Source organism: Branchiostoma floridae, chromosome 6 (genome assembly GCF_000003815.2).
Source record: "Branchiostoma floridae strain S238N-H82 chromosome 6, Bfl_VNyyK, whole genome shotgun sequence".
Taxonomy (NCBI): Eukaryota; Metazoa; Chordata; class Leptocardii; order Amphioxiformes; family Branchiostomatidae; genus Branchiostoma; species Branchiostoma floridae.
The window spans coordinates 7,700,869-7,719,007 of NC_049984.1; the positions used below are offsets into that span (position 1 = coordinate 7,700,869).

An 18,139-nucleotide genomic window follows, 5' to 3' on the forward strand; every position below is an offset into this window, starting at 1 on the left:
GAAATATCCCTATGCTTTGCCCATCTTTATTTATTTATTTATTTCTGTTTTATTTAGACAGGGTGGACAACTCAGTACTATGCGTTCTGCTTTTCAGTTGTGCCCTGTACACAAAATAGCATAACAAGAAATAAGATACAAATCAAATGAACAAATCAAAGTAACAATATATACATAAACATAAATCAAAATCATAACTCATTAATCGAAGTTAGTGCCGGGTCAGGAGGTCAGGGGTCAGCAGTGATTACCGTTTCTTATCAGTTTCTTGAACGACAGTGCAGAACTGGCCACTTTAACCGTTGGCGGCAACTCGTTCCATGAAAATGCACCCCTGTATTCGAATTTTCTACGGCCAGATTCAAGTCTGACTTTCGGTAGTTGTAGTGATAGGTTTGAATTAAGCCTTGTTGCGTATGTGTGAGATGTTCTGTTAAATATTTGTAAGTATTCTGGTAACTGCTGATGGATTGACTTGAAGACGGTTTGCAGGAGGTGCATTTTCCTACGAGATGCCAGAGATTTCCAACCTAATGTAGACAGATGGTCATTATCTACATGTGATCTACGTGACAGACCGAGCACAAGCCGTGCTGCACGGTTTTGGAGTTTCTGGAGATTGTCAGAGAGAGATTTTCCGCAGTTGCCCCATACAGTATCACAATAATCAATCTTAGGAAGAATCATACAGTTAAACAGCATGGAAAGTGTCTTAGGTGGTAAAATGGGTACTAAACGTCTTAACACTCCCAACCTAGAGGACACCGTACTGCATAGTTTGTTAATGTGTATACTCCATGTAAGACAGGAATCAAACCAAACACCTAGATATTTAAAACATGCAACAACTTCCAAATAAGTACCAGAAAGGGTAAGATTTAGTTCTTCTGTTTCTAGACGCAGCCTTCTTATAGTGCCAAAAAGCATAGACTTGCATTTACGGACATTGAGAGTTAGCCTGTTTGCATCCAACCATTTCTCAATATTGCAGAGATCAGCATTGCCAATGCTTTGCCCATCTTACCAATGTAATACTAGGTACAACATAACAGCTCTGTACTACAGTAAGCACAAGCCTTAAAGATCAGACTGAGGGGCCTTCTTCATCCCACAACTGGGCGTACTAGTATTAGTGAGCAGGGTGGGTCTTTAACTTGGTCATGGTCTAGCTTTCCACCAACATGAAACTCCCTTACCAAGTACATGGAAGTCGGGTGAGTGACAGTGGCTGGGACTCGAACTCCCGACCCTCAAGTCCAGGATTTCTTGTTCCTAAAACGAAGCAAGAAATTCCAGTCTCCTTCAGCAGGCTGACCACCTCCACAATCTCCCTCTCCCTTGCTGATCAGTAATTCCCATTAAAGCCTGGAAGGGCTGAAATTCCCCAGGGCACAACTCAGCGGGATAACGGCTTGCACTCAGGCGATTCTGCATTAAGCCCCGAAAAACCTCGGAGTAGTTTGACCTCTGGTATAAGACATAAGATAACACTTGAATGCCAGAGGTTCCTTACATGTATGTATTTCATGCGGCAAAGCACGCCTTAAAACAACACCGTCAGGCGAGAGGTTGCAAGGTGGTCTTGTGATTAGGGTTGACTCAGAATCTAACAGTTCTGGGTTCGAATCCAAAGCAGTCGCCAATGTTGTGTCCTTGGGAAAGGCAATGAATATACACCCATTTCCTCAGGTGAACCTAGCTTCCATTAGGGACGGTCCAAGGTTGGACAAGTCTTCTAAAATTGACTTGTCCTATCGGGCAAGTACTTAAAAAAATTACTTGCCCGAACCAACTTTTCACTTGCCCGAAATCTAAATGACATTTTTCTATGTATATTCATGGAATTTTTGTTATTGGCTCTATTTTCTGTGTTAATCAATGCTTGATGTCATGACTTTGAAAAGTAGCAAGTACATCAAAATCTCACTCAATTGAGAAAAGCTAACTTGTCCGATCGGGAAAGTGGGGAAGGACATGCACTTGCCCGATTGGCATTTTCACTTGCCCGGGACTATAGGGCTAGTGGACTTGTTTATCCCTGGGGACGTCCTCTTGGATTTGACATACAGCCAGCGGTCCCCAGGAGTGCCACACCTTGAGCATGTTAAAGCGCCTAACACACTGAATAAAAAAGGACTGGGGTCCGTCAAGGGCTCTAGCCAGCGTCCTTTTTCCATCAAAAATGGAACTCTGCTGCGTGTGACCGAAAATTTTCAATCTCCTTGATGGAAAAAGAGTGTGGGTAAGGATTTAAAAAACGACAACACGGAATCTGATAAGCAAGTTAACAAACACCAAAACCTCATACTATCATAGAAGGAAATTTGAAATAAAATCTCGGTTTGAATTTTCTACTATTTTCTTTATCAACATCTACTTGTTCACAACAACATGGGCTGCAATATTGTTGTTAGCCCTCAAATTTGACCAATCCCGTGGCAAGACATTGTCAATTAATTTTTTGAAGGATTTTTCCGTCAATGGAAATTGGGCAGGTGGAAAAAAATTCAAGCTGGCCCTGGGTCCATCCTAGTGTGGGCTGTGAGTAGATTAGACATCACAGTCCTTCTCTGGTATCAAAACAAACAGGACAAGGAGACTTAGTAACCAGGTACCAGGCTACATGTGTATTACAGTCCAGTCTTACACAGCCAGCACTTACTGTACAATCCTTAAGGCAATTTACCAGTTATGCGAAACAAACTCTGCAAGCTTCAAGTTGCTTTCTGGTCAAAATCAAATCTACAAGTGACAAATCTGCACTCGACCACACCTCTGTTGTGGGGTGTAAAAAAATCACAAGCTATTTGATACAGCTGTCAGAAAATTTACACAGGTGTACATTCCACAGCAACTTGGAAGGCAAATCAGAACCAAGGACATGTCTTATATTCTGAGTAGAATAACATGTATGTTTGACACAATGGTAGGTATCTTTGCACCAAGCAAAAGGGCGTCACATGTAACAGGTGATGAAATGGAATGAGGTAAGACCACCGCAGGTTGGATGTAGTATTAGACGTCTAGACACAAATACAGTGTAAATCCTTGGTGTAAAGACTATTTTAGAGTTTTCTTTGCCTGTCTGTGGCGTTTCAAGCAGTTCTAATTATTGGTGCCTATGTTGGTTACATGAAAGGTGCCTGGGGTATAAGGTTCAGTTTGAACTTGGCATTTGCACTGCTTTTACAACAAAGGTTACAAACCAAAGTGAAACAATAGAAAAAGATGGATCATTGAATGATATTTCAAATTTACATTCCTTTAGTTGACCAAAATGAAATGAATTTTTCCAAATACAAATCAGTACAAATTGATACTTTCTCCATTCAATTCAACTTATTCTTTTTAAGCAGATAAATAACACCCTTGCGAAAAAAGACCACTAACATAACATTTGATGCTAATTTATGTTCTGGACTTCAAGAATCCACTCTAAAAACCTCTTTTAAAGGGATTTCACATATTTTAGATTTTTTCATTAATGTCATCTGATGGATGACATCGTTTGGGCATCCAAAAATGGATGGGAAACTGCATACACTTGCTTATTTTGCAGCTTTTTTGGCATGATTTTATGTATGGTCTCAAACTTTTGGGGGTAAACGGATGAAAATTGATGAGCACACCAATGTCATTCATATAATCATGCCAGCCAAACTAATGAATAAAATTAATAAATAAAGTCAGCCTGGTGCTACTCCTAATTTTACTTTCCCTTGGTCTTGCCTGTATACAATACCATCCTGTGATTGACCAGACTGCATTTTCTCTAAAATCTGACGGATCCATTCACTAATCCATCAGTTTCTCTCTCCAAAGAAATGAAGTATCATCAACAGTATCTTTTCCAACCCATTGATTTCAAGGCCAGAATAATAATCACCTACGCAACAAATCATGGTAGGTAAAACGCTATACGGAACATTAAGGCTGTGTCTGTAATAACCAATACTCTCCTTGGACCCACCTTAAGAACACTTAAGCACAAAGTTGACAGTCGCTATCTTAAGTGGCAGCGACGGTGAATATTTCATGACAATTTTAAGGTTCTGATATTCAGTGGGGACGTGATAAATGATACGGCACACTCCAACCCATTTAACGGGGTTGGATGTGAGAGGAGCTCTGGGCTGAAATGATCTACCAACGAGTTCAGTGCTCAAAATATTTTATTTTCAGCCGTGTTGCTCAGGCGGCAATATGAGTCAAAAGCCAGGTTGCACCATCAACATTTTAGGTTGCTGCAGTTCCAAGGTATCATTTTCTTTAAATCAGCTTCTTATCCATTATCTTTTCTTCCAGTTACATGTAACTTCTTACTGTATGTGTTATCTAATCAAGAATTGAAGAAATGAATACAAAATCTTATGCACATAGGTGGGGGGGGGGGGGGGGGAAAGTGGTGTTCTAACTGCAAAATTTCAGGCTGTGCACTGCACTGCCCTACCTTGATTTAAAATCAAGTATGGCCAAGCAAAATCATCATCATATCGTTCCGTGCCAGTACTGCAGCTAGGCCAAGCAAAATGGGGTTGCCTTTGCAAGTGCGCAAGTGGGTATTTCAAGCACTGGAGCTACAGAGCTTTTCCTGCTGAGCAGAATGGCTGCCCTGTCCTTAAATCTGGGGCATGGTCGTGGCACTTGATACTGGCACATTAAGTTAGTAACTAATATTCACTTGCAAAAAGCATGAGAATAATAACAGAACAATACCCTCTTTTCTAAATGACTGATTGCTTCAAAGTACAATTCATGATACAAGTAATTTTTAAAATTTTGGATAGGTGATAAAAAAGTGCATTATACAAAATGTAAGGCGTGTGTGTGTGTTGTGCTTGAGTGTGTAATTGATGAAACATTTGTACGTAATTGCTATGCAGAAATAACAATAGATGTTTGAGTTCATGCATATCACAAATTAGCCTCCTGGCTACCTTATCAGGAAGTCTAGACACAACACAATGAATATATATAGAGCAAAATCATCACATCACCTTTGACCTTTAAGGTGACCTCTGACCTGGACCATGCCTGATTATTCCAGACAGAATCTGATTACTTGACAGACTACAGTACAAACACTGATGAGATGAATATCAGACACATTGATGAGGGGGTGGCTGTGAGGACAGCCTGTAGCTTACCATTCCACCTTCTCCAAGTAGGACTTGTCTTCAGAAGTGTTGTTACGTTTATGGTTTTGTTTGTCGGTGTACATGCAGCTAGATATTTATCTACTTGACAGACTACGGTACAAACATTGATGAGATGAAAATCAGACACATTGATGAGGGGGTGGCTATGAGGACAGCCTGTAGCTTCCCATTCCAGCTGCAGTTGTCCATCTGTTACCGCTCAGATGGCCTCACCTACAAGTCCATCAGAAGGCCATTCCACCCACGTACGGTCCATCACAAGACATCCTTACTTCTCACCGAGATTACCTGCCTAAGGAGGGTACTTTCTGCTCCGCCGTTGACAGATGTTCCTCTTGAAGCATCAACATCAGATTCGGCAACAAGGATTGACCTCTGACCAAAACAGGTTCTGCATTTTCCTTATAAACCCTTAATGGACATGATATGTTTTTTTGGAAACGTCAAGATACTAAAAGATATACTTTCCTGAAACATGAACACTTGGAGATGTGAAGAATCGCTCTTCAAAACTTAATGTCTTTGAGTCATTATTTCAATACCTTACAGGGATATGTATCCATCAAATTGTGGCCGTCAACATTAGTGAGAGAATTCCAACTGCTATATTGTGTCAAGGGAAAAAAACCTTCTGATATACTTATTATGTTTTTTGATATGGAAAGTGACAGTGAAAGAAGCACAGTTTGTACTGAGGGGTGGTCCAGGAATATTTTGTCGTACTGGCCAACTGAGCCATAGCAACGGACACCACATCAAGAAGCACAGGGTTTCAGTGGCTAAAATAATCACCTTCTCCAAGTAAGACTTGTCTTCAGAAGTATTGTTACGTTTATGGTTTGTTTGTCAGTGTACATGCAGCTAGATATTTATCTATATGGAAGCTGGGGCTAATCCAGATATCAAACTTTTGCCGGTGGATCCATGGAATTTTTTTTACCCATATGTCAAAGCAGCAGGATTGCTTACCACAAACGCCACTTGGGCATCATTTACACCTAAGGTTAGCAGTTTACCATTGCTAAGTACTTAACGTTTTCTTGATTTCTAAAAAAATCATAAGTGAAAATACCATCCATAGAAATGATTTAAGATAGCCTAATATCTTTCTACGTTCCTCCTAGAACATCAAATCATAAAACATGTCTACAAGCAGATAATAATAATCATGGCATCTGGACCATGTCTGACCATAAACTCATCATGCCAATTTTCCAGGCAATCAATCAGGTAGGCTATAAAAAGATACGGTACTTAGCTACAACTGGAGCAATTAAAAAAGAAAGAAAGAATCAAGAGTAAAAGATACAGTATTCCATGTTAAGATACTGAATCGTTATTTCTTGTGGTGACATGATTTTCTGGTAGAAGGGCAAAGGAGGTTTTTTTGCTGCAATTTTTGTTGTAAAAATAAAAAGAAATACATTTTCTTGCTGTCATGATTTTGCATCCAAACATTTTAATTAAGACCTAAAAAGACTGTAATATACATCACATATTTCATTATTATTTTCATTTCCATTTTTGCTGTCACTAAAAACTGATGCAAGACACAAAGATGGATGGCTGAATCCAAAAACTGCCTTTGACTACAGACCAAAGAATAAACGTCCACGGAAAGACACTTTGAGTATGGGCAGACTTGACAGGATCTTAGAACCAGATTTAGACACAATGCTCGTGACTGGAAAGCCTATCTGAAGAAGATGAAAGATGTAGAAGCTACACAAATTCATACTTACATTCCGCCCTGCATGTGTGGCAATATTATTTTTTATCTACCATCTATGCATTTGATGTAATAATTGTTTCGTTTTTTTGGCAACTGTTCAAATCCAAAAGGTGCGTCTACCCCTTGCCCATGACCTAATAGCAACATGATCATGAGATCCATCATCAGGACTACTGCACGAACTCGGCCCCATTAAGATTACATCATGTTGTGAAGTCCCTATCTTTCTGCTGCACTATCTGGTCGTACCATCGCACTATAAACATGTATGCCTGGAACGTGAAGCAGGGCTCGAAATACTGGGTTTTTGTGCACCCAAAATTGGAGCTGTGCACCCAATTTTTTTCTGTGGGTACACCCTAATATTTTGATAGGCTTATGTATGTTAAGATGTCAGTATACTAAGTAAACACCATATTCTTGACATCTGTGAGTTAGAAAGATAATAAAATGACTGTCATATAGTACTTCCGATTTCTGAAGTTACTAATAACTAATTATAATAAGTAGGTTTGCAATTATGTTATTCTGATATTCTACTTTATTTTATGTGGTGCACCCAAAAATATTTTGGTGCACCCAATTTTCTAGTTTGGGTGCACCAGTGCACCTATTCCCAAAAATGAATTTCGAGCCCTGCTGAAGCTTGCACGATTGCTCTGACATGTACAATCTTTGAGTCTATTATTCACAGCAGAACCTGGACTGGACAGAAGTAACGGTTGTTCTCACCCTCTTTTATCTCACTAAAGGCCTTTGTATCGGCGAACTGAAAGAGAAGGTCTTACCAGGGGCAATAACAGATACGAGCTGCCTAATGTCCTACCAGCGATAGAGATATGGAAGGGAGAGAGAATCACTGCTGACTCTATCATACAGGTCTCAAAAATGCAGCTATCACATATCAATGTCAGAATATTTCTCTTAATCAAGAAGGTATTGACATATCTCCATAATATATGATCAAAATCTAATAATTACGAGATGCTGATGACCATAGCATGTCCAGTACAGTAACTTCTGTGATAAATTAATATGTAAATGATTCGTGGATATACATGTAGATGCCAGGCTCATTATTTCCCAATTTACATTGATATGAATATGATATTTCCACTTAACACTACCACATCATATCGGTTTATCACACAAATTACATACTTATTTTCTATTTTGCAAAGTTACAATATCCGTCCAGAAGAAATTACCACTAGCAATAAACTTGTTCATCTTTCCAACTGCATAAGGTACATGGTGCCTTCACCTTTGACATATTACCCATGATGCATTTCACTGTGCATGTGCAGTTGGAACCATGAGCAGGCTTATTGTTCAAATTTACTAATTAATCAGATAAATGCATATACTGTAACCATAAAAGCTTGAGACCAGACAGAAATACTTGTAAATGTGATAGCGCATCATAAAATTGTCTTGTTGCACTAGTCACGATAAAACCGTTATTTTTCATCAACTTGCACGCTCATGCCAGCTACATTCTCTAATTGTACGAAACAGCAGTGAGACAAAGAGCCACAAAATTCATGTTTTAGGTAATAATGTTTGACAATCCAACTTTATTAACCATAAGACAGCAGTCCTCCTTTGTCCCACATGTTCACTGTGCTTGACTAGAAACAAGAAAAATTCAATCGGGGGTACACAGGGTGGGTTCTACTATGCAATGTCTCTCCATTTGTCCAGCATTCCTCATGCAAACTTACTGTTATTGTATGCCATTAAAAACTCACTTTACCTGGCGACTGCAACTAATAATGGTACCCAGTGCTCACATGATGATGCCAACCCGACTGGACCATTTTCTCCTGACTAAGAGACTTAATGCATCCTTGGCTGCACGCTGACTTCGTCCCCACCTGTTGGCCAAATAATGAGATGCTGCCCTATACGTTTTCACCGCTACCTTATTATTCCCAGTCATAACTGACATATTAGTACCCTCACTTAGACAAGCCCTATAAAACTTTCTTACAGGCTGTGTGTAAATCAAAGCTATGGCAGCAGTTGGCTAATTGCACTGGGTGATGCGTAGGTCTCAGCACACTCACCGTACGGGGGATTCATGTTTCAAAGGGTGTACCATCATTTGAAAAATAAATAATGATTGAGTGTATGCATTCTGCTGCTCAGTGAAGAAAAAAAAAGGAATCTGATTTGATATGGTAATGCTGGGGTCAAATTTCCAAACCAGCACCTGGACAGGCAGTTTGTAGGAACAAGAAATAAGATATAAAAGACAACCTAACAGTAACACACAAAACATGAAAAACAGTCATTACCTCCATGAAATGTCATGGAGGTTATATTTTACCCCGCGTTTGTCTGTCTGTCTGTCTGTCTGTGTGTGTGTAAACAAAATAACTCATGAACGGTTGGGTGGATTGGTTTCATACTTGGTCTGTTGGTAGTGTCTGACGAAAGCTGGAAATGATTAGATTTTGGACCCCCTAGCGACTCCCCTTGGTACTGCAGCGCAACTTCCGTTTTTGCTATCTCGGTGTTCTGAACATGCCATGGTCACGATTTTTTAGTATTAGACAGCTCTTGTGCTCAGGAAAAAATGACATAAGTTTGGGCCCCCTAGCGTCTAGTTTTGGGATAGCAGGGGCATTTTTGTCAAAAACTTCTGACGAGGATAACTCAAGAAGGGAACAACGGATTTTCATGATTTTTGGTATGTAGGTACCTTAGACAATGTTGTACAAGATAAAATACTAATCATGCAAAACAGGAGTACATTTGCATAATTAATGAAAATATCCTATCATAGCAGTTTTTTCAATTTATCTCTTGTCGCGGACGTGACATGGTCGTGACATTTAAGTGGTAGATAGCTGTTAGCGTCATGAAAAAGTGGGGCAAGTTTCAGTCCCCTAACATTTAATTGTGGGACTGCAGGGGCGTTTTTGTCAAGACACTCCAAAGAGGATAACTGCAGAAAGGAACGACGGATTGCCTGCATTTTAGGCATGCAGGTAGCTTAGGCAAAGATGTTAATAATGATATACATGTTATGCAAATGAGGACTTAATTTGCATAATTAATGAGGAAATTGTATAGTTCCATTGTTTTCAATAACTGGACCTCAATTCATGTAACACATGTTAATTATGATAGGTGGAATATAAGCAGATACCAAATATGGTAATGAGGAACTTATTTGCATAATTTATGTAAAATTTCAAAACCGCTTTATGATCAATAATGGGAATTTTATAATTGTGACATGTGTACGTTAGTCAATGATGAACAACACCATGCATAAATTATGTTAATGTGTTGGTCAATTGCATGAAATTTACGAAAGCTCTAAATTTTCATGGAGGTATGAGGTCGCCGAACTCTAGTTTGTTTGTATTTCTTGATACCCAGGAATAGTTTCATTTTTTTGTTCTGAAATATGACCCTAGCATCATCGCTAGAGGTGGTCAGATGCTGATTTAGGGTCATTTTTTTGGAAGCGACCAGAAGAATGTGTCTAAATGAGAAGAATTCTTTTCAAATACTTGAGTATTCATTTGGTTGTTAATAATAGTTGATTGATGATAATATATTATACACAGTGAAGCGTCATAGTAACAGTGTTATCCAGAATATCCCACAAGTGTTGCAATCTGATTTTAAAAAATCATATTATCGTACGGTACGAGTGGGTCTTACGATTTAACACACCTGGTTCTCTGACGAGTGAGTTACCGACTTGAAGTACCTCAAAATTATGGGAAAAGTTACGAGGGGCTGGAAGATGAAGGTGCCGCACTAAAATCAATCTCCAGGCGGATTACTCTAACTCTTACCCCGCAGTCAAGGGTTGAGAACCTAATTTAGGGAAGGCGTACCGGAGGTGAGCTGTTCTCAGGACTTCATCAGTTGGTCCTCGTTCTCATCAATGGAAGAAAGCGGGCTGTTACAGAGGTCACCGAGTTGGGCTGGTGAGTTCATTCATATACAATACCCACCCAAAATACCTAGCCTTGGAGGAGGGTCCAAGGGAGCGAAGCAGACTGGATAGATGTTTACCAAGACATGATGCATTAATCAACGAAATTCAGATTTTTCTATAATTAACGGAAACTCTAGCATCCCCCTCTTTCCCTAAGGTCTCATCCCCCCTCTTTCCCTTTGCCAAAAATGGAAAATTCAGACCGTCCATTATCATCAGTCCACAGATGGCCAGTCTTCAAATGTAGCATACTAACCAAAATTTGACCTTCAAAAGCCATTGTCAAATTTTCTATAACTCCACACAACCCCCCTTGCTTATCCCCTTGCATTGCCCTCACTTAAAAAAAATATCCCTGAAAACGCTTCTTTCTAGTTCCTGGCAAGGAGTACATAGGTACATTTGGATGCTGAAATACTGACATACAATGTACATGTACAAGGTAAAGATACTGACAAAGCAACATCAGAACCGTTATACTTGCAGGATATACCACTAAAAAATCACACCAGAACACAAGATATCAAAAGCGGTAGTTCTGCAGCAATACAGTAGAAAGACGCCAGGAAGGCCGGTATCAAAATTTTCCTCATCTCTACTTTTCTCATTTCCTCTTTCCTATCAAAGGCATCTATCCACAGCTTCTCGATTTATGCTCTCTACAAACAGCACTGAAAATATAACCTTGGCAAAGTAAATACGCGGTATGTCATTTGTAAGCAGCTGTAGTGTCACACTAACTTGTACATGTAGAAGATACATCACATCACTCACCTTAATCTCAGCCGAAGTAAAATATGTGCTGAGGACAGTCTACATCACATGTGCCCATGCATCTATCTGTCATCCGACTCGTCTTGCCCAGAAGGTAATAATTACACCTACCAGGGAAAAATCCGCCGACGTGGCAGTTTCCTCGGCAGGTACGGATTATGGACTCCAAAATTGCGGGAGGCGGATACACGTGTGGAAGTACAAGTAACTGTAATTAGAATTGGAACAGAGCTGTGTCCTACCATGGATGCTGCACACGTAGTGGGGCTCAAAATACCACCGTATGTGCAGGTTAGGGCAGGTATCACTGGAGCTGTGCAGGTATATCTTATACATTTTTGTACGTCTGCCTGGCCTGCACCAAGCTTGCACCGGCTCATAACACATGTAAAACAAGCCTACCATACTAGTAGCAGTCACATGGGCTAGGAAAAAAGGTAAAGGTCGAAAAAGGATGAAGCGTGACACTTTTTTGTTTGTTAGCTAGAAGTGCAACGGGCTTCCGTATTAAGCCAAGCATACTGGTTCACCCCTACTCTTCTTGACAAGTGTGTTGGGTTCTTTTACATGCTAAGGTTTGACCCCATAAACCCCCTCAAACACAAGGCCCCTAGCATCATATCCCCATCCAACAGGGCGAGGTGACTCTTTTCCAACCGTGTCCAGACTCGGTCACCAATGTAGCATCTAAAAAATGTCTTGAATTCTTCACAGAAGCAACGTTCAGATAACGTAAGATACTACCGGGAACATACAAACATATGACCAGAAACATTGTTTTTTGTTGGAATCAAAAGGATACAAAATTTCGAGGTGTAAGTAAAAGTTATCTGGTGCTGGGGATTTTTTGATAGTACATGTTCTAGTGCAGGTTTGCAGAGAAATAAAAATATTTTGAGCCCCGAAATTGAATCAACCTCAAAAAATGTATCAAATGAACTCTGTTCTTAATGATATATTCATGGCAACAAATGATATTACAAATACGATCATCAAATTTTGAAATATGTCCCCATGGGATGCCAAGAGCGTAGTCTAATAATGCTAAAATATTACGCTTTCTAACAAAATTAAAATCTGTTACCAATGTTATAATCAGCTGTCATATATGAAGCTTCAGAAAATACAATTTTGTCCTTCAATATGATACAATTATAAGGCATCACAGGGACGTCTTATTAACGGGCAGAAAGTTTGGGCAATCATGTACAAGTATCGTGTACGCTATAAACACAATGACAATAGCAAGTCATGTATCATTATTCATTTAAAATAAATAAAATAAGCTACATAAAATAATATTAGCTATATTTTTTCCATGAGTACCTTGGCAATAAATCAATAAAGACTATTAATGAAGAGGCCATAAAACATAGAGCATCTACATTCATGTTACATGGAGTTGTAGATGACATCCTTTGGCGGGGGAAGGACTTCGATAACATTTACTTTGGCACAATACTTTTCAAGTAGCGTTATCACTGACTGCAATATAGTATTTAAGTATTGCACAAATCAATATCATTAAAACATACATACAGAAGTAGACATTAACAACTACATGTACTGGTTAGCAAAAACTGTAAATTGTGGATTCATAATTCATCTACTAAGTCAAATCTAATGACATACATTAGATACCATTTTTTGTACATCCTCTTAGAATTTGTGCAAGATGGTTCCATGTAAAGGAGCAGTTACCAACCACCTTGCACATATATGACATTTTTTTTAACCATTCTCAGATCTGCCGTAGGTTTCAAAACACAGGCCATATGCATCATGAGTTGTAACATATATAGATAATTGTAATAATGTCGAGCTTCTGTACCACTACAGTATACATGCTGCGCAGTAGATAAGAATAATGACAGAGAATGTCATGATAGAATAACAGGCTTTGAAAATATCACCAATACAAAGTACAAAGATGAACACGGACTCTTATATAGAGAGGTAGCATTCTTCAACAGATACAGCACACATAGACCACACATCCGTAGTATAAATACCGGTAACAACAGAAGTACCGATGAGCCACATCTCACAGTAAGACCTGATGCGGCTCCACAGCTCGTAGATAACAAAGTGTCGTCTGTGGCTGACTAACAAGATTGGTGGGCTCACCTTGCCTGGAATCCTTCCTGTAGACAGCATCATTAATCAGGGACCCGGCACGGATGGGCCTTTCTTTTTATGAGGATTTCTGAAGCAGCCAACGGCCTGCAAAGTGTATCTGTGGACAGCCTCCGACACACAAGACACACCACCATCCTCTTTCAAAGCTACCACCTAAGCCCCCTTATACATATACAAATGGAACGGGCTAGCTAATGTCCCATTGGATGGATCAGGACGGAGGGGAGAAGTGATGGGTAAATACCCGGGCTTGGTTATCTTGTTGCAGCACACCATTATTTACCCATGCCGGGGACCGTAATCACATGCTCATATTTAATGTGGCGGGGACGAAACGATCATTTGCCAAGGGACAGGCGTGCATTTAGGCTGGATGGCAGGTTGTACCCTGGGGGCTGTGCCATACCATTACCACCCCGGCATTATGCGCCTCACGTTCATTACGAAACCCTGCTCGCCAACCCGCACACATTACCCCCATACCACCGATATTACATCCCCGACCCTTTGGCACTTAGCAATGTCATCTGTTACACCCCGTTCTCCATCCACCAGCCGTACCGCGAGGTGTGGCCGGGACACTGAATTATACAGTGCTACAGCGGGGGCAATCAGGGATCAGGGATTTCGTCCAGTGTCCACTCCTCCCCGATATTAGGCCGCGAACAGGTGGCAAATTTGGCACGTCGTGCGGAGTCGATAATCTTCACCGTCCTCCCCGGACGGCACATCTTCGCGTCAGATGTGATCACGGTCTCCGGTTGATCACCATTTATTTGCAAGCGAATGACCCGACTTATGTAGATACAGGGCTATCATCTAATTCACAAACAGTGAGTAATTGCGCGTCGGCAGATGCGCGTATGTCACCAGCACCCCATGGCGGACCGTGTGCCAAACGATGGGGACGTGCGAGCCCACCAACACATTACCCAGCAAGCCGTCCGCATCGGCACAACAAGATATATGGCAGCTGTAACTGCTGCTATTTTTCGGACACATGCAATTGGCTGTTAAGGGATCCGTGTCCAGTCTCCTATGTCACATCCCACCATGCGACTGTCCACCCATTTAACAACTTCCCATCAAATCGCCCTGCAAATTCGAGGCGGTGGTGATAAAAAGCGGGGACACTTACCGATCCTTTTCAGCGTCCTCCTCACCCGACGTTGTGGAGTCACCCGTTTGACGTTGGGGTGGTCCTCCAGCGCATCCCGTCCGGCCTGGGCCCGCTCTCGCAGCTGCAGAAGACAAATGTCAGAAAGCAATCACTTTAATGCGCGGCCTGATTTATACAAATCTCAGACTAGCTCACCACTTGATCATGTCTTGGGCATTCGGAAGGCAGGATCAAAACTGGGAGAGATAATGTTTTATTAACAAGTGTGTGCCGGTGTACGTGAAATCTACACACACCCATCCCGCCAGATTGGGTCACCGGCAGGGTCACAGTGCAGGAACAATACAACCCCCCCCCCCTCCCAAAAAAATGGACTGTAATAAATTTAATCAAATTAACACAGCAATATTGATCCATGGCAATCACGCTGGCAGGCACCTTGGCAGGCGTATCGATTGACTGTACCCTGACCGTGGTGTCTCCGATTCATCCTATGGAAACGCAGCAAGTCCGACTGTAACATACGGTCTGTCTCCATTTCTGTAATGGCTCGGACTATTGATGGCCGACGCCACTACCGCAAGAGCTATATGGTTTTTGTGAAGACATATCACACCTTAGCCACACATCATGACAAAGAGCAAGCTACTCAAAACTTTACCAATTAACAGCACTTGGAGGAGCCCTCTCACTGGTCAAGGGCACCCACTTCCCTTTGGCAATGAGCACATGGAATATCATCCATGGGAATATTAAATCCTATTTGCATAAGTGACCCTTGACAACCTTTGTGTCCGAGAAATGGATCGGTATCGATCCGTCCTTCAGCTTTCTCATCCAATCTTACTGCGTAACACTTGAGTCCGAATTGCCCCCAAATGAATACCTCAGTGTGCTTTGCCAAACAGCAGGGGCAGTCCATTCCACCGTGCCGCCTTGATTACTGGTGGGTTCTAAGAGTTGTGTATGCAGGACGCATCTCTGCGATAGGGGTAGCAAATGTAGGAGAGATAAAGGGGGCCATGTGACTGGGTTGGACAGATGGACAAAGGGATTACCTATCCATGAGATGGCACCAGCAATCCCGTCTAATTGAATTACCTCCTGTCACAACGATTAATCTGGGGTACAAATAGGTGCCAGCTCCACTTCTAATGAAAGACTAACGGCTAAGTCTCCACCGAAGCAGCAGCACCATCAAGTGCAGTTGATAGTAGCGCCAAGAAAAACTATGGAAAGATGAATCCCGCCTAGTCCATCCCACCCAGCTGCCCTGTCAACACTCCTGCCATGCTTGGTAAATCAGCAGCCGGAGATGCCCCTGTGTAACACCAGGATGTATCTCTCTCTTAGACTGCCCGTCTCCACGACGACTCTTGCTCGCACATTTTACGCATGCCTCCCTTGCCTGGCTTGGCACTTTACGACTACGTAGGTGCCAGGGGCTCATTTTTGAGTCCGAGCCAGATGCAAAGGGGCTTATCTCTGATGACAAGATCCTCACTTTCTATCTCGGTAAAGCTTCATCGTTTGTCACTCCCAGAAGTACAGGCATAACATTTTTACCGTGAAAAGTTCAATCCTGTGGGGCTGATATTTGTTCTCCCTGCATCTTTAATGTATGTGTAACTTGCACCAGTCAACAGATAGGAGAAAATCCTTCTAAGTTCCATTACAAAAATCATATAACCAAATATGAATAAAGAAATTGTACCATTTCACCTTGGCCATTACTATTAGAAGCCACAACCTTTGATCTTTTCTAGTTTCACCTGTACTCATTACTGAAATCTGAGGGCTCGGCCTTAGAGCTTGGAGCCCAGCTGATGTGGCTGCCTCTAAAGGGAAATTCTATGTAGCTCACTAGCTGTGAGAAATCCTGCCAGATTCTGCCAAACGTACATAGTACTATTTTTAGAGCAGCCTACATGTTGTGTGTGGTGCTTATCATGCAGATGTGCCACTTGCCTTGCTACAAATCCTTGCTAAATTCAAAATATATAATATTAACACTATTCTACTATTGTATTGTACTATCTAAATACTTTTTTTTCCGTTTAGTTGATTTACTAAGTTCTTTTCTACGCTGATTCAAAACATTTACTGAATTTCGTTGTATTAGTGTGTTATGATTGTGTCTGTCAAACGGTGGCCTTGAAAAGGTGACCTTGACAAAGAACACCTATTTCACAATACCATCAAATGTTACATGGAAAAGCACTATAATCTAAATCAAGTAAACACCTAGAGCATAGCTGCTTGGGTCCTACGCTGCACAGCTTGGGAGAGAGATCCATCCAGCCTACTTCCTCATATAATGACGATGCTAGGAGGGCCTGGAAATATGTTATGACTAGGGTGGGTACCACTATAGAAAATTCAGGTACAGGTCAGGTTTAGATCCAGAGGATCAGGTTCAGACCTAAACCTGGACCTGATTGCCAGTAGTACAAAAACTTGTAATAACCTTGCAAGTTGTTAGGTGAAAAGTTAGCTTTTATTCTTTATTCTAGACTAGTTCCTCTTTAGCTTCACCAGATGGCTTAAAACTTCTTTAAAAGTTGTCAGGTAGCTAATGCTATCCCCGAGGGCTGGCTCACCACGTAACACCTTCATTTCTAATTTGCTTAATAACGATGCATATGTTCCTGACAGACTAATGACACGTTAAGACAGCAGGCATTCAAGCATACCAAACAGCACTAACAATGTATGTGAGCACTTATAAGTTATACCATCAACAAGCAAATATAGGCTGCATTTTCCTACTAAAAGACAATGTCGGTATTACCCTATTTAACTTTTTTGCTATTAAAATCAACAAAAAGAATCATACAGTAAACTAGCTGACAAATAAAGGATGATAGTTGAAGATGACAAAAAAGCCTATAGAAAACACTGGTAAGTCTAGAGTATGAATCCAACTGCATGTAGCTATAGGATAGAAATAAAAACAACCATTAAAAAATTAAACAAGCTGCAAGGGAGTCAAAACCTACACCAATTTTTTCTGACATCAAAAGATAGATTTTACTTGAAGATACTAGGTGATCGGCTGAAGAACTGCCCAAGGCTATGGAGGATAGGGAAGGATGGAGGAAGAGAGTCCTGGCCATCCGTGCAACCAGCACGCTCGGATGATGATGATGATGATGAAAAAATAAAAATGTTTAAGACAATAGATACACAAAACCGGAAGTTGTGCTGCAGTACCACGAACAGCTGCCAGGAGGTCCATACTTGACCGTCAA

The 18,139-nt window shown here is 41.0% G+C and overlaps 1 protein-coding gene across 5 annotated transcripts in view; it reads right to left on the reverse strand.

Annotated features, from left to right (window-relative positions):
* The window catches only part of LOC118417031 (membrane-bound transcription factor site-1 protease-like), a 99,353-nt gene that overhangs the window by 57,616 nt on the left and 23,598 nt on the right, over window positions 1-18,139 (reverse strand). For all 5 annotated transcript variants that reach the window (XM_035822377.1, XM_035822382.1, XM_035822380.1 and 2 more), the window contains exon 4: window positions 14,907-15,009. In XM_035822377.1, coding sequence (XP_035678270.1) covers window positions 14,907-15,009 — 103 coding nt within the window. The remainder of the gene's footprint in view (window positions 1-14,906; window positions 15,010-18,139) is intronic.